General features: G+C 40.8%; 1 protein-coding gene across 16 annotated transcripts in view; it reads right to left on the bottom strand.

Annotated features, from left to right (window-relative positions):
- Positions 1-262: 262 nt before the first annotated feature.
- tmcc1a (transmembrane and coiled-coil domain family 1a) overlaps positions 263-25,360 on the bottom strand; it is a 36,752-nt gene continuing 11,654 nt past the window's right edge. For 13 of the 16 annotated variants that reach the window (XM_026331435.1, XM_026331436.1, XM_026331441.1 and 10 more), the window contains 4 exons: positions 6,308-6,565; positions 5,388-6,079; positions 3,505-3,640; positions 263-2,630 (listed from right to left, as the gene is read on the bottom strand). In XM_026331435.1, the coding sequence (XP_026187220.1) occupies positions 2,316-2,630; positions 3,505-3,640; positions 5,388-6,079; positions 6,308-6,565 (1,401 nt within the window). In that variant the 3' untranslated portion in view covers positions 263-2,315. Of the gene's footprint in view, positions 2,631-3,504; positions 3,641-5,387; positions 6,080-6,307; positions 6,566-7,683; positions 8,160-23,475; positions 24,171-25,360 lie in introns of those variants that run through there. The other 3 variants (XM_026331438.1, XM_026331440.1, XM_026331437.2) reach the window with 3 other exon arrangements.

Raw genomic sequence — 25,360 nt, 5'->3', positions numbered from 1 at the left:
GTTTCCTTCCTGATAACGAGTGACACCTCCTTGTGTTCAGACCACAACCACCCTCACAAAACACCATCCACAGACACGCACACACACACACACACACACACACACACATACAAAACAGCCATAGGGAAATGACAAAAAGGCAAAAGATCGCCATCTAGTGGTTACCCGCCGAATCTTCAAGTGATTTTTAAAATAAGACCACAAAGAGCAACAACGCATACATGCAATGAAACAAATAACTTTTAAGTAACTGTAAAAGCACTTTAGTTAGTCAGGAATGCACTTTATTTATTCCACGCTTAGAAAAGGATGACAGAAGGCACTGGAGTGGTTTAGCACACAACCCTAAATTATAGGAGTTACTCCAAGGTCAAGCTAAGGTCAAAGGTCAGCCTAGTCTCAACTTGTCTGCACCTGTGATGGAAAAAAACTGAAGCAGATAAATAAATCTACTTACTGACATTTTAAGTGTGCATTCAACTGGAGAGGACTCCAGCTTATCAACATTCTCAGAAGAAAACAGTTCTCCACTGTGAGTTTTATTTTTGGACAAGATAGTGATCATGAGCTGAGTCAACTCATCTCGTCCCAACTGAGGATGACTGCTTTAAAAGTGACAATACTCAAAGTCTCTGTCAAAGGCCTCTAAAGCTTCAGCCTGACCTATATGTTATCTAGGGGTGTGCTAAAGTGCAGCTGTACAGTTCAAATGATCTCGCTATCTGTTAAGAAATCAGCTTGTAAGCATAAAACGGAGGGTACATTATGTGATGAGTTGGGTCATCGTGTCATGTCCTTGACTAGATGAGACAGAAGGTGAATAGAAGAAAGTCTGGATACTGAGCCATATACTCAAGGAAACAGGGTGCAGAAACACACAATTAAAGACCTGGACTCAAGCTCATGTTCAGATTGCAAATTCTCAAATTGATTTGCCTCAAATCCCCCTATAATATACATCTTTGACATCTATGCAAGACACTCACAACAGATCTAAATAGAAGATAGACCTGCTGAGCAACCTCCGCTTTTGTCCTCACAGCTCGGAGCCTTTGGGTGACCAAACATCCCTGGGTTAACTAAGGTTTGGCACTGGGTGATTACACCAAGAAGACATAGTGTACTTGTAAAAAAACAAAAACAACCAAAACAAGGACAGCCATAGAGATAATATACAAGGACAGTGTCTCAGTATCACAGGCAGTGTGTGTTTGACTGACATGGCAGTGGAGAAGACTTGTACTGGAGATATGAAGCAGCAGCATTCCTGTTCTAATTGAGATGGAGCTGAAAAAAGCATCAGTAGTCTCTCGTTCCTAAACCGATCACATCATCATCTATTGCGGGGGAAGCAATTATCATGGAAAATATATTTTACTTGAACAATGGCCTTTTGTCACTGTAAGCAAAACAGCTTCCTCAGTAATTTTTCTTAATGAAAACATGCAGTATACATGTTGCAAGTATGGTAGATGTTTTGTGTGCAGTTTCTATGGTGAGCAGCCCGTCCTAGCTTCTCCTTGTATGGCTGGCCCATTCTGTCTTTATGTGTTACTGACAATCTCCCCTATATAACAGTTTGTCATGGTTTGCTTAAAAAAAAAGCATATAATTAGTCAACAAGTGATCTTTGCTATTAGAAATGGTAAGGAAGCACAGAAAGTCTCTTAATCATCATGCCACATGAGAGGTCATGGTCAGTCCTTCAAAATGTTCTGTCTGAACAAATTCATCACAGCAAGAAAGGCGCAACTCCCAGGAAGGTTTTCAGCCATGGTTCAAATCTAACAATCTCAGCTAAGACTTCTCTTCCTACTGGCAATCAACCACATTATCACATTTGCATGTCACTACAACTGGAGTGGGCCTTTGGGGCAAATGACCAGCCCAGTTTCCTGACTAAACCTCCCCTTCTTGTAGAGTGAGGGGAGCATAATGCTACATGGTACTGAATAAAATAATGTTCACAGTAAAAATAATATTATTAGAAATAATAACATTATAATTGATTAAGCTCTAGAGATAAAAACAGTACAATGCTGCATTCTATGAGGAATAACAACCCAACAGTTCATTTTAAAATGTAAACAGTCCCATCCTTCCTAAACCAAAATCAGAAGTGTTCTCAAATGCACTCTGCTTCTTCCATTTTATCCTGATTCCAGACTGTGTTCGAAAGTGCTCAGCCGAATTTTCAGTGCCCGGGTACACAGTCGTGCTAACGGCAATCACGTGTTTCAAACCTCCTGCCTGATTGCCGCTACAGTTACATCATCTGATGTCACCAAAACAGCATGTGCTGGCTTTAATCTGGTTCATCCTGGGGGCTGCAGAGCACGGTGCGTGAACCCAGAGAGAGCCTCCCAGTTTCTCCACAAGAAGGCCAGCAGGAGGATGAGGAGGAGGGTTGAGAGGGAGCGCGAACGTGTCTTCATCAGGGGGACCACACAGTTGGCCACAGTTGAGACAAAGACCAGAAGGACAGCCATAAGTGCGAGCAGCACATTGATAAGTTTTCCCAGGAGGGTCCTGGCTGTGGCATTTTCCAGCCCCTCCAACTGAACAACCTGCTGTTGCTGCTGCTGAAGCTCCATCTTAGAGATCCTGGTCTGACACGCTTCCAGTGCCTCCTGCAAACAACACAGAAAGAGAAAAGTCATTTTTTTCATAACCATACTATATCTACCTGGTGGCCACTTCACTGTCTGGTCCAAGACCACTGCAAACTGCAACCATAAAATAATCATATATTAAAATACTCTGACACTGACAGTGCCAAGCAAAACAAACATTTTCATCTTTGTAAAAGTTGAATTTCTGACTGAGCTGATGTAGTGGATTGCGTTATGTTATTACATGTACATAGTGTAGTGTCTGCATATTTTGTAGACCTCCACCACCCCCCACTGTCTGGAAGAGGAAATGCAACCAGGGGCACATTTAGCTGTAACTTCTCAAGTAATTGTGCTTTGTTAGTTTCTTACAAATCTACCTTGGCATTGTTGCTCTAATATGAGCAACCTGCCAAAATTCCAGGTTGTAGTGTCTTAAATACCAATCCTAAATTTAACCAGTGTTATGAATTATAGTATCAAAAGTTATTCTTATATCAAGAACCAAAATGCAGCACTGACTTAAGGACAGAAACAATGTTCATTTTTACAAAAATACTGAAATATACCAAAGAATATTTATTTATATACAGAATATTTCCCAGTATTTACAGATGGCAATTTTAAAATTCATGTAATATATGTCAATTGGCAGTGACAATAACAATACTAACACAGCTACCTCTGAGTGAATATTACATTTCAGTTGTTACATATCCATATGTAACATACTATTTGTTTATCATGTATTTAATGACTCAAATGGTCATGACTTTGCCATTGTCATTTAGGACAAATCAGGTTTTAGGAATGAAAAGGTAATTGTGATGGTAATTCTGGTAATTTTAATTGAGACATAGTTGGTGTAATTGTGGACATAAGTCTGACAAACCTGGATGTCTCTGGCTCTCTCATATGACTGATAGGCGATTTTCTCTTCCATGCTGGCCAGCTCCTGTTTGAGGTTGAGGATCTCATTCTGGTGAAGTTCTGTCAAGTCGTTCAGCTGCTCTTCCAGACGTTCACACCTGAACACACAAACACAGAAAACACAACACACAAGCGACAGTCTGTAGTATAATTGGCTTAGACAAAGAAACACATGCAGGAATTACTAGAAACAGGCCCTGAAGGCATTTGACCACATGGCACCTGCCTAAACTGATGACTCGCCCCGACTAGATTAGGACGTGCTTACTCATTTGCTGATCCAAATGGCCAATTGGAGAGAGCCAGTAGTACTGGAATGGCCAATGAGATGTGCCCAGTAGGAGGAAAGGGATCTATACTGCAGTTTATTTTGGCAGGCACATACAACTGAATGAACATAGGACAAGAATAGACAGGAGGCTGCCCCTATTTATGTTTGTTTCCTTTTTAAAAGGAATTGCACAGAATATATTTCAAGTAAGAAACACAAAAACATGAAACATGTCATGTAATGTGGCAGGATAATATTTAAAAATCTCTGCTCAAGTTCTTCTTCTTCGACTCGATAAAAAGGAACAATTTGACGGCATCACGTTGAGCTGTGAGTCATTAACTTATGATAGAATATTTCTGACATTTTATACACCAAATAATTAACTGACTACAGAAGTTCATCTATGGCTGCAACTAAAATGATTCTTATTATAAATGAATCTGCAGTTTATTTTCTCCTTTAATCAATGATTCATGTTCAGTGTGAAAGTAATTGGGAATATCCTGAAGTGGCGATTTCAAAATTCAAAGATACTCAATTTACTATCATATAAGACTAGGCAAACAAAGTATTCACATTTGAGAATGTGGTACAAATGAATTGTAGACAACAAACAATTAAACAAGTTAATTAACTACTTAACTTTTTGTTGACTGTTTTAGCTGTAAATTCCTCAACAGGGTAAAGTAATTCAATTTTAGGTCAGTTCTTCCTTAAGCTAAGGATGGGTTCGTTTCCTGAGTATTTAATAAAATGAGTAGTTTGAGTGATTATTCTCTACAGGCAGGCTGTAAAGAGGACATCCTGTTCACTAAAAACAAACACACTCCACTTCAGACAACGATGGACATTTTAGGAAGAAAAATGTTCGTTCACTATGTAAACTGGTCACTATGCCCTCCCCCCACCTTACTGTTGTGCTGCCCCTTGTACTCTTTGTGCCCTTTTGTCAGAACATTCTGGAGGAATGTGTATTTTAAGTCCAACTACCCAGAGACAAACAAAAACAAAAGCTTCATAGCAATGTCTGAGTCTATATGCAGAGCAGGGACAAGGGCTGAAATATTGTTGAAGATGCATCTGTCACTTTTATGGAGCACCCAGCTTAAATCTAAATTCCTGTCTTACAGAGCAAAATTATCTTGTTGCAGCAACAATTTAATACACGATTAAGATAAAAAAACTTATTATGGCCACAGAGTTAGGTCAGGCATTGCAACAGTCTGGACTGCCACTCAAATTCTGCATAATACATATGAGAGCAGTACATTTGATTGGAGACAGGATAGTCCCTTTGTGCAAGCTGTATATGCTTATGTAGATGAGGTCTAGGTCAAGGTTTTGTTTTTGTCTACTGTGTCCTAGCTTTGATAAAAGAGTTCACTACAAGACAAGCAGGTCAAGTGTTTCCCTGATGGTTTATCACCAGTGAGTATGTGCTCATGGGCATTTTTCATGGGCAATATAGTAGTTATTTACAGTAGTTTTCTCTGATAAGTGACTGTTAAATCTTTAGGGGATTTCTAAGCTAAGCTAAACCCATTCATGAATGCCCCTGTTTGTCCCTTTACCTGAAGCGTTCCTCCTGCAGTGCTTGCATAATAACTGTGTAGTCTCTCTGATAGTGGCTCTTCAAGCTATCAAGGCTCTCCTCCAGCCTTGCCTGACCCTCCCTCAGCTCCTGCACCTCCTGCAGTAGCATGTCTAGGCTGGAGCTCTGGCTCCTCTCTAGTGTGTTGCCCTTGGAACTGGGGGGACCTCCAGGGGCCCCTGTGGTGCTGTTAGCCCCTGCTGAGCCTGAAGTAGCACTAGAGCAGTCATCCTCACTACCATATTTTGGACTGGACTGGAGGTGATGCCCAGCACAAACCAGTGATCGTCCACCAGCTCCTGTCACCACTTCTTCCACTGAGGGGTCATCCAGAGAGTCTTTGAGTGAGGGGATGTTGTCGGCGCTGCCAAATTTGTTGCGAATGAGTGAGGCAATTTCCCTAGGTTTGGAGACGACGGCCCCCGCAGCAGAGTGGGTGGCCTGGGAGAAGCTGGAGAGTCCTCCCTTGACACTGTCCACCACACCTTCGCTAAAGCCAGTGACTTTGGCTCCAACATCTTTTAAGCCCTGCTGCATGTCCCTCAAAACATCCTTGGGCTGGCGTGGGATACCATTGTGCTCCACTTCTCGCAACTTCCGGTGGTAGTGCTCCAGTTTCCTTTGCAGCTGCTGGATGGTCTGTGCTGACTTCTGGTTCTTTTTCTCAAAAACCTGACAGCCAAAAAATACAGTTTCATTAGTGAGGGTAATGCACATTGCACTGTAATAATCTAGTCCACTTCTTGCCTTTCTCTAGGGACAAACAACTTGAGCAAACAGGTTTAATGTTAATGCACTGTAACGTAAGCTTGAAAGTGGAGTCAATTAGTCATACAGATGAAATCTTTAAGAAAATATACTTTTCATTGATATAAAGAGCACAATAACACTTCATTTTACCTGTTTGATGCGTGTGCTTTGCTGTTTGTCTGCATTGTTGGCCAGTTTGAGGTACTCTGCAACGTTGTCATCCCTGACTGTCTGCTCGATCTTAATCTGCTCTGTGAGCTTGAGGATTTTCTGCTGCAGCTGGGCGATGGCCTGTTTGGTGCGCTGAGGGTCTGGGGTGGCATCCTCACCACCTGGGAATGAACTGTCTGCCCCACATGACACAGACAGGGGTGTTTGGCCCAGCCCGCTCACTTCCAGCCGATCGATCTGAAAGGTCAGACAGTGGAATAAAAAATTATAGAGGAAAACAAAAGCGGGGGGAGTGTGAGTTGCATATTAAGGTTTCTTAGTCATTTTGCTGACACACACTGAAATCACTGGCTTCTGCATTTCTGCAGCCAGTTGCTAGAAAAGAGGGCACACTGAGGCAGCTGAAACTGCCACTAGCGGTCAGTTTGTCTGAAGAGGAAAATGTCCAGTTTCAATTCAATGGTTTACAAAGAAGAGAAAGTGGAGGAAAAAAGTAACTCATGATTTTCAACAACTCGAAAAGAGAGAAAAAAAAAAAAAAATCAATACTTCTTCTGAATTTAAACTTATCTGCATTCTGTTATTATTTGGTTCAACAAGTATGAAGAGACTGAAAAGCATTTCAGTCGTGTGTGTTCATTTTTGTTCAGGGAGCAACACTATAGGACAAGACCTACCAGATATTAGATTTTTGCTTTAATAGATGAATAATATTTGTCTCTGTTGGTCCTTCAGAGGTGGATCTGATTTCATCAATAATCTGCAAAACGTTTCTGTAAAAATTAAAGACAGTATCTAAACTGAGCTATTCCTGTATTTTCCTAAAGCTGGATGAAGTCAAACTGAGCAGATGATGAACCTATAGCACACCAGACCTCAGACAGAAGGTGTGACTCATTTCCTCACACACTGCAGGGGATGAACACAGAAAGGGAGCCCACTGCTGGAGCTAATCAAAAAACGACTGTGATCAAAAACACTCTTCTGATTACTGCAAAGAAAATAAGCACATGGACCTGATCGCCCACTTTGGGCTTCCAGAAACCCAAACACAACAGGGAAAAACAGAGGAAGGGTTAGAGTAGAGACGCATCGGTGAAAGACATCCAGCTCTCGCACATCCTCACTCAGCTTGTAATGACCCGTGCATTTAATCACCACACATGTAAACACATGACGCACAGGGGACTCACCTGTGTGCGCATCGGAAGGACTAAAAACCAGAACTCGTGATAAAAGTTTCTTTCAGCCGAGCGGTTTAAGGCTCAGAAACTAGCACATTTTTCAGTCACAGAGGCGACCACAACATGCGCAAAAAACAGCAAAAAAAAACAAAACAAAAAAACAGCGCTCACCTTTCCATTGGTTAACCGGAGGAACTGCTCCCAGTGCATTTTTCACTGAAGTAAAGACGAGCTGGATGTTTTCATCTGTCCTGACACTTTAGATGAGTTAAACAGCTAAATCCCAGCCTGTCAACAACAACTGGCACAGATTTCTTAAAGTTCTGCTGGACGCTCCGGACGCTCCAACTCACCGGACTTGTTGTGAAAGTTGAAACGCACCTGAAACTCAAGTCAACAGGGGAGCGAGGACAGCTCCGCCCCTCTTTGTCCTGGCCCCTCCCCTTACCAGCTGAGGAATGACATCATCCTGTAAGCTGACCGGCACGCAGCCGCCAATCATCCTCACTTTGCAAAAATAGATCCGCACTAAGGGACTTTCCAATTTTACGGTTTGAGGTTCACCGGCACAATAACAAAACATAGAGGTAATAAAACCACTACAACACTTAACAGATAAAGAGGATACAACTGCTATGTCAATCACTGCTACACTGCTATGTCAATCACTATAGAATCACCATTGGTTAAGTATATTGGCATATATGCTGCAAAGTAATGTAGCATTCTCAGCAGCCCTTAATACTAAAATATATGACTGGAACAGGTAGAAGGTACCACTAGGGAATCATTTATGGGAATCAATAATATCATTTTTCTGTAAGTCAACTACACTGCAGAACGAGTAAAGCAAAATCAAACAGCCCCACATAAACTAATCCTGTAACTCAGTGTCTCAGATCTGCACCACAAAGAGGAGAATGTTTTATTGATTGTTCTGATATAATAAAAATGATTATGGGCAAGAAGAAGAAATGAGATCAGAAACCCTAGAGGCTACTGGGTGGACTGCAGTGTGAGACTAAATCAGTTCTCAGTGCTATTTGTATGGGTAATCTGTCTCTGTGCCTTTCCAGACAATAGAGAGTAGTCCTACAGGGCAAGAAAAACCAGTCTGACATCTTTTTACCAAGTACACAAAGATGTTTAGCCAGAAGCACACTGACCACCAGGGAATACCACAGATGTGACAACAACTTGGTGATTTGACTTTAAAATGTTTGCCTTGAGCTGATTTCTGTACAGCATTAAACAGCCTAATAGAAGGCCTACATCCATGAATCCGTTTAGCAAACAAATATTGTGTACAGTAATTCTAGTCATTATTAAATCCTCTTGTCATGCAGCCAAGGTGATCAAATGAATCAGAGAACTAGAATAGCATGCTGGACCAGCACGTAACAGAAGTGAGAGATGAGGTTTCAGAGCAGCATCTTGTCTGTTTCTCAGCCACAAACCAAACAGTATAAATAGAATTACAGGGGCAACCATTGGATGACGTGCCCATTTCATTCATATGTCTCAGAGTCATCTGACTTGAAAGGTAACTGGAATAACCAAAGATAGATAGATGATGACAATAGATAGATAGATAAACAGGGCCAAGGATGAGTCTGCTAAACCCTCTGAACTGGAATACCCTGCAATGCTAAGCAGATAAAGACTTTTGATAAGAAGGCCCGGCAATCTGCGCACCCTGGCACCAAGTCAATGCCCTTTCATTGATCAGAAAATTCCCTGACAGCAGAGTTCTTCAGTTACACAAATGAAGGAATGACAAAAAGCTGGTCAGTTGGGTGATTTCCAAAACTGTACCCCCTAGCCGGCTCTACACATATATATTTTTTATGGTGACCGCAGAGTTATGATCCAGTTTTTATACAGGGTAATGATACTGCTATATTACCACACATAGCAATGTTTTCCATTTCAGTTATTAAACAAATTATCTGCATAATCAGCGCCATCCCCAAATGGCCGAGTTTTTCTGTGACTAATCAAGCACATAATTAAAGATGGTGAGCTGAAGGATTAGACTAATTTCCCAGGGTTAACAGAGCCAAACATGATGTGGTGAGCCAGTGAAGCAAGACCTGACAAGCACTGCATCACCGGAGCAATAAGGGAAGCTGAGTCTGTATGTGTTTGCAAACGGGGGTTGCCTGATCTCACCCTGATTAGACGTATCAGTAAGACGGAAAGACAAAGGGTCTGAATGTCCCCTGCCCCATTGCTCCTTGCATGCACACACACACAGTCGTGCAGAAGCCTGTTCTCAACCAGTATCATAAGCTGGGGCCACCTGCTGGTGAGCCTGGGGGTGCAGCAGTAAAACTGAAAGTAAAGCTGGTCAGAGCCATACAAGAGCAACTCTGAACTACCTTGGATTCCCCATAGGCCTGGAAAAAGTCCCATCTTGGTCTCTCTCAGCTAAACTGGACACACATATGTCCCAAATTCCTATCTGCTCAGGGTAGGTCACAGATCAATAAATGATGACACTGTAACCAGGTCATGGTGAGTGTAATTCAAACTATGTATTCTCTCCCAAATGCTACTTCCTTTTTAGATGTATGGATTTTTACTTGACTTACATGTTTAAGAATAAAACAAAATAATTATAACATTTGTTAGGCTTTAGATTTAGTGCTTCTATAATAATCTTAAATAAGGTATTTAGTGCAAACATAGCAATCATAAACCAAAACACGCACAGTGATTGTTTTTAATATAAACATTTTCATCTGAAACAGTTATGTTCTCTGGGATCAAGGTCAGGCTTTTGCTATTTGTATGCACAAGTTCAAAAGTACAGTACCTTGTTGGCTGTTGGAACTTGCATTCCCTCTGAGTGGACATGAGCTTCCTGTGATATCAGCTTGTGTTTCATGCACCAAGATGCAAAAATTATACTAACTGGATGCTGTAATGCCAGACTTCTTTCTGGGAATTCTGCTGTGCTCCACAATTCCTCTATTACAGCATTCTCTGACATATGGAAAAGGTGCAGTGCTCATAATGTCACAGTACAGCACAGTTTAAACCACTGTAGGCTGAGTTAGTTGGCTATCCAACTCTGTTTATCTATAGTCCAATATCCATAAAGGATGAGACCTTGGATCTATCGTGCACATAAGAAAAGCTCTCTCTGTTTATACCACATGAATCTCATGAATCCCTGACTACATCACTCAACCTGCATTGAAGCCAATCATCTGTGACTGACTGACTGAACTTCACACTCCTGATTACTTGGTCTGATCTTTAACCCTGCAGTCTGGGGATCAGAGACGTGGTTGTCACAGTAACCACATGACAGTGCTGAGTTACCTTTTATTAAACAGATAACATTTTATCAGTTAGCGCCTTTTGGTGTGTGTGTGGTTTTTTTTTTATTTACTATTATTTATTTTAAAGTGTACATTACCTCAAACCTACTTTGTTGTAGCCATTCTCATTTCCTTGTGGTTTCAGTTCTCACCCTGTCATGACAAATTAAGCAGGACTGAAATGAACACAGAGGTGTTTTAAAGGAAATCCGCTTTGTTCCCTTTAAATGGATCCAATGTTGCAGGGAACAATGAAGCCCATTCACCAAATATGGAAAATTACATAACTCCATGTGATGCTGGACAGGGGCAGTTTACTCAACAGATGCACTCATGAATTAACATACCACACAAAGTTGCACCAATAATTATGCATAATAGACTAACAGACAAGGACATTTGCGTATGCACACATGCACCAGTGCACACACGCACACACACAAAGCCTGCCAGTGCATTTTGCCAGAAATTCAGAATGTGAGAAAAGCCCTTTGTGCTCAGACCCCCCCCCCCCCCGAACAAAACAGAAACATATCAACAGCTCCACTACCACAACAAAGACTCAATCTTCAACAACTTCCCCATCAATATGTTGGTCTCCTAACAGATTTTTTGGCTTCTAGGTTTTTTTAAATGCCTTTCATGGTTTTACCACAGCACTGTATTTAGTTAGGGTGAGTAGCTCTATAAACCCCTGTTAATGTCAACACATACTTAATTCATGACTAATCCCTGGGAAAGTGAATTGCATAAATGGTAGAAATAATGAGTGTGAACACCCACACACACACATGCATTATAAACAAGTGGACACTCACGCTGCTGAGAGTAGGAAAAGGAGAGATGTCAGCAGTTACCAGGCTGAGGATGACCTCCATGGCAGGGAGACGCATGGACCTAGTTTGGACTGTCTGTGTGTTTCCTTCTGGAGGTTACTACAACCAGTAGCGAGAGGAAAAATGTAGTCTAGGGAGTGCAGTCATCACTAAGGACCCTTCTTCCAAACAAAGTCCGCTTAACTCAAAGTCCATTGGACAAAAATCTACACTTGACAACATGGCAGCAGACTTTTAGAGTTACTGACTTAACTGAATATCCAGAATCCATAAAGTCCTTAGACCCTCCTGTAATGAACCATGACTATTGATAGCTGCAGAGACTGCAGTGTTGTGCTGCAGGTTCACAGAGCAGTCAGTCCTTCAAGCCCCTGACCATGCTTCATTGCAAACACAAGCCTCACAGTACACAACGCCTGGCAAAGAGCCCACAGAGCACACACATATATGGTCTACATATAATCTGCATTAGCAGTAAAACAAGGATCCATCTGATGCAGGTTTGGGGTAAACAGAGCTGAGGCAGTTAATCAGAAGAAAACTCGAAAAGAAAGAGTTTACTGTGAAGTTTAGTGTTCAAGGAGTCCGTCAGGCATAAAATCCTCACAGGGAGAAAAAAGAGGCAGAGACCCAGAGGACGGATGTGAGGGGAGCGAGGGAGCAGAAGGAGAAAAAAAGAGCCCACCAGGAGCTGTCACTGAGAAGGACGCGGAGCAAGAGAGGAAGCAAAGGAAAGAGGGATTGTGAGAAAGCTTTAGGAAGGGATGGGGAGCTTTGTGCTGTGGAAGTGTCTAAGCCAGGCCAGCTACAAAATATTTTCCACTCCCACTTTTAAATGACCACGTTTGACTGTTGCAGCCAATCGTTTCCTCAGTGATCATGCTGTAATGAATCACCTTCCGCTGCCTCTGTGCACTAACCGAGTGTTTCTGCTGACCTGCACTGAACTGCTTAAAATGGCACACTTTTCACATATGTTGTGAATAACATGGACTGTGCAAATGAGGGGACAATTTTGGTTTAAGATAGAAGAAAAATGGAACCCAAGAAACAAAACCCAGATTACAGATCATACAGTCATATGAGGAACACAAAGCTTTTCAAAACCATGCATATATGTCCATTCAATTATACTACACTAATGCAGGAGTTAATATTTTACTGTTAAAGAGTAGCTAAATTATGTGTTTATTTAGCTTATTAGTAAATTGTCATGTCAAAGTAGAACGATCCACTTCAGCTACAATCCCGTGGATATTCAGGGAATGTAGGAGTTAGTGGACGGGTAGGATGTAGGAAAAAGGCTGCTCAGAGAAAAGTGCATGTGTGTGAATTGTAGGTTTGAACTCAGCCCACAGATAATAGCATGAGTTTTAATGCCTGAACACAATCCTTACATGAACGCACACAAAGGTCAGCTATTGCAGTAGGTGGTCATTTGATACACAATTAATACAAGCACATTTATTATAACTACTTTAAAACAACTGATTCAACTAGTTCCTAGGCTGTATGTACTGGGACCATAAGTAAATGAACAGCATACATATGGTCTTTTTACAGATGATTTGTCAGAGGAATCCCACACTGGACCTTCAGCCTCCTTTCAGACATGAAGGCATTACAAACATTTCTTGCCGTGCTACCAGCATCATTCCAGTGTAAGGACTCCTATGGAGGGTATGTGGCCCTGAGTAGCACCTGTCAAGCCAGGAACACTAAAGCTTTCAGGGTGTCTAAAGACATTTATATTCACTCTCTAGTGGCATGACCTAATAACATACCGCAAATAGCAGAGTGGCTTCATAATGACAAATTCACAAGTGGTGGGCGATGACATTAGGTAGTCAAAATTAAAACAGCAGTGGCTTGACTTAGATGTCATTTAAATTGGCATAACATTAATGTTAGCTGAGTCTTAACTAGTATGTTAAAAGAAATTTCAAAAGGACAATTTAGCTTTGCAATATGTTCCAGAGTTTGAAAAAACATAAACCATTAGGACTAATTAGGAACTATAACAAAATAAAATAGAATGGATTTTTAAACACAAATATAATATCTCGGACACAACAGTCTAATATTACGCATGTGAGATTACACATGTTGTTGATTTTTTAATCTTTTTTTTTGTTACAGAGGCATACAAGTTGTGTTGCAGCCCCAAAACTCTGTTGAGATACTTGGTCTTATTTAACAGGTGTAAGACAGATGCATGTTCCACAACGAACAATGACCCAATCTGATGACAACATGATATTACACTATCCCTTTTTCTCTCTCACACACATGCATTGGTTAAGAGGATATGACCTGCTGAACTGGTGATGTATGTGACCAATCCAGAACAGGCATTGTTATTCAGTTAAGTGGCACACCCAACACACACAGTAGGACATTAGGCTATCATGCTATCTCTTGTTTAGGAGTTCCTATTGCAATTAATGCAAACACAGAATAGATGGGCACATAATATTCATGCAAAATCTCTTGTCTAAAGCATCACTAACATAATAGCACTTAAATATTATGATGGTATAAATTCTAAGTTTAAGACCTGCATTTTACACTTTAGAATAAAACCTGTTGAACCTGAACATTTTATTACACAAAAGAAGCTAAAACAACCAAGAAACAAATATTAAAATAACAATGAATGACCGATAAAGCTGCTTCATGGTTACAATTTCTATGTCAGTGTATTTCATGTGGGGGTGGGAAGCATAAAATGGTAAACTGTAACACTGGCATTAGTGTTGAAACTCAAGCTATTTTGAAAACAGGCAGTCAAAATTAAGATAAATTACACACGAAAATGCAAGGTCTACATTGGCAATTTGTTAGGATGCTATGTAAGCCATTTGTCATTCATAAATAATTCCAAAAATGTAATATTTTTTGCTTTTGTTGCTGCTAGCTATTAAAATGCATCAACGTAACCATGTGACAGTGTACAATTACACACAAATACCAGTATTAGCTCCAGCAGCCCAAACCTTGGCAAAATATGAGGTACCCATTTGTATCAAACTCTTGCTGTAATGTTTACCAAAAAAAAAAAAAAAATTCAGACATGTTCTACTTTGACAACAGAGCTACTGTACATTCTGAATGGACAATGCTCTGGCTGATGAGCTCACACATTAAGGCATAGAGAACAACTTGTGTGGAGATGTTTCCTCAGCTAGTGGATAGAGGCAGCAGGGACCTCAAAATACCTAATCGCCATTGTCATACTGAGGACAGAGGCCAAGCCACACAACTAAAACGATGTGGAAGAATCCATAAGAGAAAGGGAAGAGACATATGATGTAACTGGATGGGGTTTAGAAAGGGTGAACTGAGCAAGTATGATAAACAAAGAACTATACAGAGAGATAAAAACGGAATTGCTTTAGGGTGACAGCATTTAAAGCTGGAACAACGTGATGTTGCTTTATAATGTTTTAGATGCTTTTTTCCTCAAAATTATACATCTGAGTATAGAATTAACCAAACCGTTGTTTAACCATGCCAACACCACAGTCCCTTCCATGTGATCGTGCATGCTTCATGGTCTGGGGATGTGAGAGGTTATGTAAAGGAAGAAGAGCGAGAGCTTTGTTTTCAGGGACTGGGGTAATTCAAGCCTGACAGAAGAGAGAACCATGACTCGGGGCTCAGGCCTTTTTGAACAATACCTTCTCCATAAAAAGAAGCCTGCTGTTCAATCCTTCTTAGTCTATGCTGCAGTGTAATCAAAGGCCCTATTAGCAGTTACATAAACGTCTTTCTACACTGGGGCCATTATGACTGGCAAGGTCAGAGAGCGTGGAACATCTTATTAGCCAACTCCAATACTGGCATGCACGAGAGCCAGACAGGAAGGAAAAAAAAAAACGAACAAAAAAAAAACAATAACAAAAACAACCCAAACAATTTTGTTTGCTCAGCTTCACTCTGAGATTAAAAAAAAAGATAACAATTAATAGCATCAGTTCTACATCAGAGAAGAAAGCATGTTGGTGCTGGTATATGGGGTGGCTTAGCGTCCCCTCCTCAAATGTGTATGCTTATATAAATAAACCGATAACAAAGATTTAATATACTGAGTCTGTATCGATCAATATTGTAACCAGCCTCAAAAATCGAGTATCGGTCAAGTGATAGCCTCTAGAGTTTTGTTTCCATTAAATGTAATAGTAAGAAAGTGTGGGAGATAATGCAATGTGTGTACGTGTACAAAGACAAAATGTATATGTGCAACAAAACAGTGTATAGGGACATAACGTGTCTGTGTGAAGGGAAACAGAGTGGGTACGTGGGGAGACACAATGTTTGTCTATTGGTGGTGTCTGGCATTTGTTGGAACTGCTTTCTGTTTATACTCAGCCCATCCTGATTATGCAACATGGAAAAAGAAAGGGCACAGCTGAAAATGCAGACTTGGTTTGGCTGGGTGCTGTATAATACCATGGGGTAGCATGCAGAACCAAACACACTGCCAGCCTATTCATAAGCAGGAAGATGAACAATCTAAAACAAACAGTCCCAGCTTTTCAGCTTGAAAGATTATTTGGTCTGGCACCTTCTCAGTTTTCTTGTTGTCTCTGCCTAAACCACATACCACACACTGTTGACCCCATGTTTACCTCACTGCCCACTTTGAATCAGTCGTGCTGGGGTCTGAGTTGTAGTGATGAACTGGGCCACTAGGAAGAATAACTTCATATTAGGAGGACAGATAATGAGGAAGGGCATTTGGCTAATGGGATGCTCTAAACAGTGTTGATCAGCTATTATCTAATGAAAAGAGATTAACAAAATGATGGTGGATGTCTCTAACGGTTAACTTCCAAATTGAGCCCACAATCACCATAACTATACCATAATGTCCATTTGATTTTGAGGTAGTAATTCCTAAAATGTACAGTTTAAGTCACACACACACACAGCAGCCACACAGGCTCACCACCATGCATATGAGCCAGCATCCACAATAATGGGGTTCAAAAACCTGAACCAGAACACAAGCATAATTTTATTCATACACATGCTTTTCCTACTATTAAAATGTGTGCTGTGAGTTGACCCCAGTAAAGACAAGAGCTGACACCAAGTAGAGCTTTGCACTTGCAACTTTGAAAGTTGAGTACTTCCTTATTCTGGTTTACATCTGATACATCAAATCTTCCCCCATTCTGAACACAGAAGGTATAGAGATCTGCTTTCAGCAATAAATTGTGACAGGATATCACTATGCGAATGTGCCCATGAACTACAATTTGTGTCCACCAGGGGGAACTAGAATACTGACTATGCTGCACCATGCGTGTCATCTCCTGCAAGGACAGAGTCTATTACTAGTCTGTATTAAATTGCAGCCATTTCCTGAAAGGTTTCTTGTCTTTCTTGTTTTTTAATGCATACTTTTATATCATCATGCAGCCCTTTATGTAATGTCATTCAGAGCTGATGTGGCAGTGAGAACAAGGTGCTTTGTCGGTTGATACTGTGAACATTGAGGAAAGGGTGGATATGTCACAGTGACAAACAGCAGAAATGACTAGAGTGATAGTGGTAAATGGTGTAAACCTTGCAGTTATATAAGACAGGCAATCGTGAGAGGAGATTAGAAAAAGTGGCTGTGAAGGGTGGGTAATACGAGGTCTTGTGTGCAGAAAACACACATTTTCAATGCTTTACCATTTCCAATTAACCAACTGCATTATATGCAGAAAAACGAATATGCTGTAATGTTTTAGTGATGTAGAGGTAATTTTCCAGTGGGAAATCACATCTTTCTGATTGGATGCAAAGTAATGCAAGAGCAGAAAATTTCTAGGATTCCTAATGGTTGACACATATGACAATGAGAGGAATAGTTCTATTTTTTTAGAGAACAAAATGATGATATTTCCCCTGATGTTGTGATCAGATTTGAATTGTGGGTGTATGTGTACTCAAAGTGGGTCAGTGGAGCAGAGCTGAGCTCAGCAATCTATAGCCTCATCCATAATTTATCAGCCACACAAATGATACAGCCTGAGCAGGGTGTGGCAGAGATACAGAGCATAACCCTGCTCTGTGTCTATTGATCAGTCTCAGAAAGTGTAGGTAACCCAGATATATCACTTTATCTGAAAGGGGAACTGTAGCATATATTGACAACATCCATCCATCCATTATCTATACCTGCTTATTCCTGACCAGGGTCCCAGGGATCTGCTGGAGCCTATCCCAGCTCTCTTTTGGGTGCAAGGCAGGGGTACACCCTGGACACGTCACCAGTCCATCACAGGGCCACATAGAGACAAACAACCTCACACACTCACACTCACTCCTATGGGCAATTGAAAGTCACCAAACAACTGGACATACATGTGTTTGGACTGTGGGAGGAAACTGGAGTATCCAGAGTAAAGCTACACAAGCATGGGGAGAACATGCAAGCTCCACACAGAAAGGTTATCGACAACATAAGTAAAGTAATTTCAGCTAATACTAATGGTCAAAGTGAGACCCCAGACATGAATCCAGCCTGAGGATATTGTCTGAGGAACCGATATGTCGGTCAGGGTTGACCAGAACATCCTCAAAACTGACCAAATATGTGGCAATCCTGCAACGGCTGCGAAAATCACACAACACACGTGCATGCCACACTAATGCCCCCCCCCTCAACACACACACAGACACACACACACAAGCCCAAAGAGGAAGGACCAGCTGCAAGCCAAAAATAAATACACAAAGAATGACCCAAAGTGACTTAGTGCTGACATGTACACATTTCTGCACATGACCTCATGCACAGACAACAATCTTATAATAATCATTCAGAAAACAAAGTGCTTGACCACCTAGTGTTAGAATAATCACTTAAAGAATAACTGAGTCTTCCACTACTAACAGAATAAGACTATATCCTGGAAGAAAATCAATCCGCTAGTATATTTATACAATAAACATGACTAAATAAAAATCCTTAATCTACAGGGAGGAAATGAAGTGGAAAATTCATGAGTTGAATATTAATCTAAATGAAATAAATGTTTTTGTTACTTATGCTGTATTAACACAATCAACTGTCCTTGAAAAGTGAACTTGACCAGCCTTGATTGAGACATGTCTATTAATAGCAACAGAGAAGCAGGGTGAGAGCTGCTGTAGACTTCTTCCTCATCCAGACCTAGATTAGAAACCTATTAAACTAGCTGAGAGGGAACAAAGGCTGTAACCTCACAGCTTTAGCTTTCCATTTCCTTCCCCTCTACTCAGTCCATCCTGTTCACACACACATACATTTGATTTTGCAGCATTTCTCTGCCTCATCTGCCTTTGCACACTTTAGCCTACACAAGCCTTTAGCCTATCCTTTTATATTTGCTTTGATAAACTTCCCACACAAAAGCACTTGCTGTGCATCAACTATGAAGACGTGATATTAGTGTGTGCATGTGTGTTTACGGAGTTGCCTAACATGCTCCCAGTTGTGTGAATGCTAACAGCAGCCAGCACTGGATAATGGTGGAGGTCTATATGTATAATGACATGAATATTCAACAGCCTAATTAAACAGACAGGCTACTCTCCAAAGGGAAAAACAACTGGGTGGAGCATTAAAGCACCCACAAAGGCACACGATGCATACACATGCACGCCAGCATATCAAAGCTGAGCATCTGATTCAAAGCTACTCTCTGGATTTGACATGGTACAACAAAACAATTACAGCACATGTGTTTACTTTGTTTAGCTTATTCTCTTTGAAGCAGAAGAAAGGAAACCACTGAGATTTGTTAATTGTCAAACTCAAACTTTTCTTTACTGACACCTCACATAATTCACAGCTTCCTTTGTATAACATTATGAGGTCTAATTTAAATATGCATCAGAACAGGAAACAGTTTTCTTTAGTACTGAGATTTAAGGGAGCGAGTGCAATTCCACATGCCTCCCTGTATGATATTTCCATTTTTAATGCTTGACAAAAGAGCAAACTTAATTACAAGATTTCAAATAGTATTTTTAACAAAGTCAACTGCAGAGGAATCTAATTTTAGAAGTGTTTTGCCCACTCCTAAAAGGTAGTTATTCCACCAGACAAGCTGATGAGGTGATCAGAGTGAACCTCAGACAGGTGAAGATGCCCTCTTTGAACATCACCCAGTTACCATGGAGATGGGCCACTGGCTCCACTATCTGAGTACTGGACATAGATGAGAGGGAACAAGACGAAGAGAGTGAGCATGAGTGAGTGCTAAAGAAAGACAGTCTATAAGACATGAAGTAAGACAACCAGAGAGAAGGGAAAGGACACAGAGACAGAAAAAGAGAAGGAAAACAGACTTCTGAGGAGGGGACACAAATGAATAACAAGCAGAGTAGCAGTAGGAATTTAGATCCTGATTCAGTAAGAAAAACCCCGTCTGAGTACACACCCTGGACAAACAGGGAAAAACCATAATAAGCACAGAACAAATGATGCTTCATACAGACCATAAGAATCACTGAAGAGTTTGATGAGTATAAAATGTTTATGAATTAAGTGTTTTGGATTTCTTTTCTCCACCCAGTTGAATAGGCGGATTTTGGACAGATGTATTAAGGCGCCCATACAATGCACGGTTTTGGACTGTCCTAGATGAAAATGAACAATCCTTAAGAAATTGTAAATCTTTGTCAAGGTAAAATGCTGGTCCTATGAGAGGATGTAGAGGAGCATGGGCATGAGACATGCTTATGGGTGATCAACTGTGAGCTTTGGACACTAAAGCTGACAATTCTCAAAAATACTCACAATCCACCTACTGTTACAAGCCACCTCCACAAACCAACAAACTGAAATATGGCTTGATATGACATAATTCACTATCCAACTTGACACTGAAACCTCCATTTTAAATAAAGCGTAAGAGCCTTTACAGTCTTGTTGAATCTATGACAAGGGGCACTGAAGCTGTTTTGGCTCCTTACGGCCCAACATCTTATTTAATCTAGCACCCATCGGATTACTAAGAGACATATAAAGCACCTACAGACATACAACCCACTGTTAGCAAGTAATGTGGGTAGGGAGAGAGATAGAGCAGAGATAAAAAGCCAGAACAGGAGTTCCACTGTGTTTAATTAAACGTCGATACGAGTGTTTGCTCTGCTGATCAGTGATTGTCACACGTGTACAGCCACACTACAGAATACAAACAGACTTCCATGCAAACACACTTCCTCTTGTTTAATGAACTTGCTGTCCTTAGGAGAAAAGTAAGCAAAGCAATATTGACACATCTCATAAAAAGTTGGAGAAAAGACAAAAGGAGCATTTTGTTTGTCTGAAATGAGGCATAAAAGACAAGTGAAAAAAAGGAAGGAATATCAACTGTAGGGTAAATAAGAAGGCAAGGGCAAAGGAAAGGGAACGATTAGGGAGGCTAACCAATTTTTTCTTTAGTTAGTTTTCAAAAGTCAATATAAACTATCAGCCAACTACCAAACCCATTAGCAGATTTATGCTACTTCCTCATCTGACTTTAACACTACTAACAACACTGCTAAGGTCTCATAGTTAATGTCAATTAGCCGTCAGTTAATGAGAATCCTGATAGGGCACTGACAGCAGCAACACACAATATGCCTGAAAAACAATTTGCTATGTTACTTGGCAAACAGACCACTGAGATGACATCACCTCCACTGTGGACTGAGAGCACATGTTTCATCATCCCTATGGCTGTCTCTCTCTCCTGAAAGTCAATCGAAACTCAGTTGTTTGATTATACAGGGGTTTGACTAAATACTCTTGTGACTGTGTTTACCATGACTAGAGAGCAAACTACTGTGGCAGTGGTTTGATAAAACTTGATAGTTGTCATATGCATCTGCAGCTATGGTTGTATATAACTGAATGTGACCTTGCAATACCCTGTTTTTGTCTGTTTACAGCTTTTCACTAAAACGGTTTCTAGGCAAACCACAGTGCCCTGCTGTAATGGGTACAAGAGCTTTCATCGACACACAGCCAGTGGCCTAGGGAGGGAAGAGATTATGAAAATGCAGTAATGAGGGGTGGAACAAACCTCAGGTGACCAGGTGCTGTTTGGCACCTATCCTTACTTTCTTTCAGGACAACCGCATTGATTGACTGCAACTTTAAAATTCAGTTTTTTCTCAGGTTACCCTAAGAAATAATGATGTTGCATTCCAAATGGTACATTAATAAACTTGAAACACTGTGTTCACAATAAATACTATATAATATATAAGTGAAGGTACTAAATATGTAACCACATTGCTGTTAGCACTGTCAGTTTTAGTCTGCATACAGCTGCATGATTCTAGCTCAGCTGGATGTTGCTCTTGTGAACTGTGTAAATATGTGGCATTTTGTTTTGAGCTGGTTGGGGATACTGTAGGAGAACACAGCATGTTATCTCTGACATGGAAACCAAAATATGATTATAGACAACAGAAAACAAATGCTGTGCAAGAAGGCAGGTGGGCATATGGCAATGTGGCCTTAGGAAGAAATATGGGGTCATCTACCCGACTCCTTCCTTTCCAGTATTTCCCGAAATCCCACTTTTAGTAAGGACAAGGTTAACAAACATCTGCAGACAGGCCTTGGAGGAAATTATGCTCTCCAAAGACAAACACAGCTTCAGTCTGTCTCACACACAGAAAACCTATGCTATGAGAGGCCTAGCCTTAAGGCACAGTGTTGCTTGGCTTCTGTTGCATCTCAAATCCGTAGTTTTCTTCCCCTCTTTTCCCCTATGTCTTTTTCTAAACACGTCTTCTATCCCGACACTAAACATTTTACAACCTTCAGCACTTCACTTCTTCTGTCTGATTTTGCTATTGTTGTAACACACTATCCCTCTGAGAGAGGAGAGAAAAGACCAGGCTAGATCAGTGCTTCTGTCTGTGTATTTATGCTTGTACATGTTAATGCCTTCAGGTAAGTGAACATCCACTAGCACCATTAGGCAGAACTAAAGATAAATAGGGAGAATGTAGTCAATCACTTAATCTGCAGCTAATTGTAATTACTCCCGCAGGCAGAGCACCAGCTGCACAACAGCAGGTTCAGACCAAGTGCTGTGTTTTAATACAGCTCCTCTACTCTCTTTAACAGCACTGCCACCAGGGGACAGCTATATCAAACTTATGGATGGTTGCAGAGCATGCTAAAGTAGCCTGCAAACAAGTCCTGAATGCTCCCAAATCAGCAATAATCAAACATAATGTTTACCAATAATTAGATCCCTAGGTGATTACACTGATCAACGTCACTGTTTACTGCTCCAGCTTGCTGTCATATTAGCGACAGTTTTACAAGTGTTAAGATAAAGTGCAAATATGTGCTTTGTTACTATTTGGATCAGTGTACATAAAAGTTAATGGAAACTCATAAGAAAATCTTTATCACTTTTTAAAACTGTTAATATACATGAAGTGTGCAAACACTGCTTTCTTCTCAGTTGTTAACTGGCTATAAGCCATGGTTGTACATGGAAACAGTGAGTTTTTACCATTTTGAATGTTCCTGGTCAAGAGAAAAACTCAAAGGTCTGATTAAGTGGCTATACACCAGCTCTTGGCACTACAAAAATAACTCAAATAGAGAGAGAAAGAAGGATAGGCAGATATATAGAAAATGACAAGCAGAAAATCAACGCACAAGATTATAAAAGAGTTTGTCGGCAGCAAAAAATTAAGTCAGCTGTGTCTTTAGTCATAAATGGAGCTGCAACATGGAAATGGGAAAACACAGACATGGTTTAATGACTAAACAAGCTTCTATGTTTTAAGCTTACCTTAGAGTACTGTCTACGAAGACTGAAGCGCTGCACCATCCTGACTGACTGACGGATCCACAGCTGGACCCCGTTCTACTCCTCTCCCCTCATATCCCTCCAAAGTACACGCAGCATCACAAAGTACACTCCACATCCACACAGACACTGAAAGCACACATGCTACCTTCCTCTCCAAACATCAATGCGCACACACATTTCTTGTCCACACTGCTTTCGTCTACTATGCAAACAAATGAAGAGACAGAAAGAGGGAGATGAAAAGAGGGAGGGACAGCAAGCAGAAATAAAGACAGCTCAGCTGTGCTGTCCTCTCCTCATATTCACAGTGATCCCCTGAGCTCTGTCGCTTTCTTGCACAGACACAGACACAGACACTCACACAGGATGCTTATACCACATGGCTGTCAGTGCACAATTGATTTCTACTGCACACACACAGTATTTGAAACACAGATAAAAATGAGCTCTTACAGTCACACATATACACCTCTTGTTCCTCTTCTGAACACAGCATTGATAACACATTCACACATAGCTGGTGCTCAGCTCTCACTCGTCTATGACGAGGCAAGGTTGCCTCTGGCTTCCTGTCATTGAGCCGAAAGGTGGGGGGAGGAAGAGCTGGTGGTAAAGAAGGAGGAGGGGGAGGTAGGAGAGGAGTGGGGGACCAGCTGACTGTCTGTGCTAACTCTCTCCAGGGATACAGGGAGGGGGACATGGAGAGAAAGAGAGAGAAAGAAGAAGAAAAGGGAATAGAAGCACAGGAGAGAAAATATAAAGAAACAATGATCACAACATTCATCATTCTTGACACATACCTACAATTACACAAGCTACACAACCCTCGACCTAAACTAACAGCATGATGTCATACACCTCCAAGGTCAACCTCATTGTTACTATGGCAACGCAAATAGGGCGTAGTTCTAGGCAGCTTGCTGCAAGTTTTGGCGTAACCATGGTGACCATTTGGATGACCTGAATGACATTAATGTGCATTTTGCTGTGCACAGAGCTAGACATTAACTAGACAGGTGATCATCTCTGCCTAGGGCAAGAAACAGACCACAGACAGGCTGAAGGCTGTCTATGACAGCAGCAGGACTGCAAGAGCATAACTGTCGGGCTCTCAGCCCTGCTATGTCATCCTAGCTGAAATAATTTTACACAAACTCAAAGACATTTAGCTTTAGATTAAGACACGGAGAGGGACTTTATTAAATTGAGCTCAAAGATCTAAGTTGTTAATGTGGATATCATCAACACTCACTGGTCTAGAAATACTATCCACCTGTGAAGTGATAGCCAGCCATCCTTGGCATGACTTATTTCATACACACTACAACCAGGCTAGTTTAGAAAAAACATAAGCTTCTAATGCAAACACAACCTCCACATGAACCGAGCCCAGTGCTGCTTATAGTAGGCTAGATGATCTGACAGTGACCTCTGGTGGCGGATATAATCTAGACAAACTAGTCTGGAAAACTGACAGTATTTCAAAATCAGCACTTCAGCTTAAATTTAAAGATGATAAAGGACTGCAAGGTTTTAGAAAACCAATACCAAAACACAAAAAATGTATGCTACTTATACAAAAATGGCATCCAGTACAGTAATCTGTGGATTACACACAGTGTTCTTAGGAAAAAAAGACCTTGACCATTCAAGAAACCAGCTCTATAGCAATCCAATGGCATTTCAAAAAGAGTGCACTTATTATATATACAAACAGTATTCCAAGAAGAAAACAAATATAAGGATGTTGAACATGATGATGTGTATTTTCAGCATAAAAAACAGCACTCAACATAATTCTAACAAACATAATTTAATCAAATATTTTTGATTGAATTAAATTTATCAAGCCATATGTACATTA

The sequence above is a fragment of the Mastacembelus armatus genome, chromosome 7 (assembly GCF_900324485.2).
Source record: "Mastacembelus armatus chromosome 7, fMasArm1.2, whole genome shotgun sequence".
Classification (NCBI taxonomy): Eukaryota; Metazoa; Chordata; class Actinopteri; order Synbranchiformes; family Mastacembelidae; genus Mastacembelus; species Mastacembelus armatus.
The sequence above is the reverse complement of the archived record's forward strand: the minus strand, read 5'-3'. Positions and strand labels throughout refer to the sequence as shown.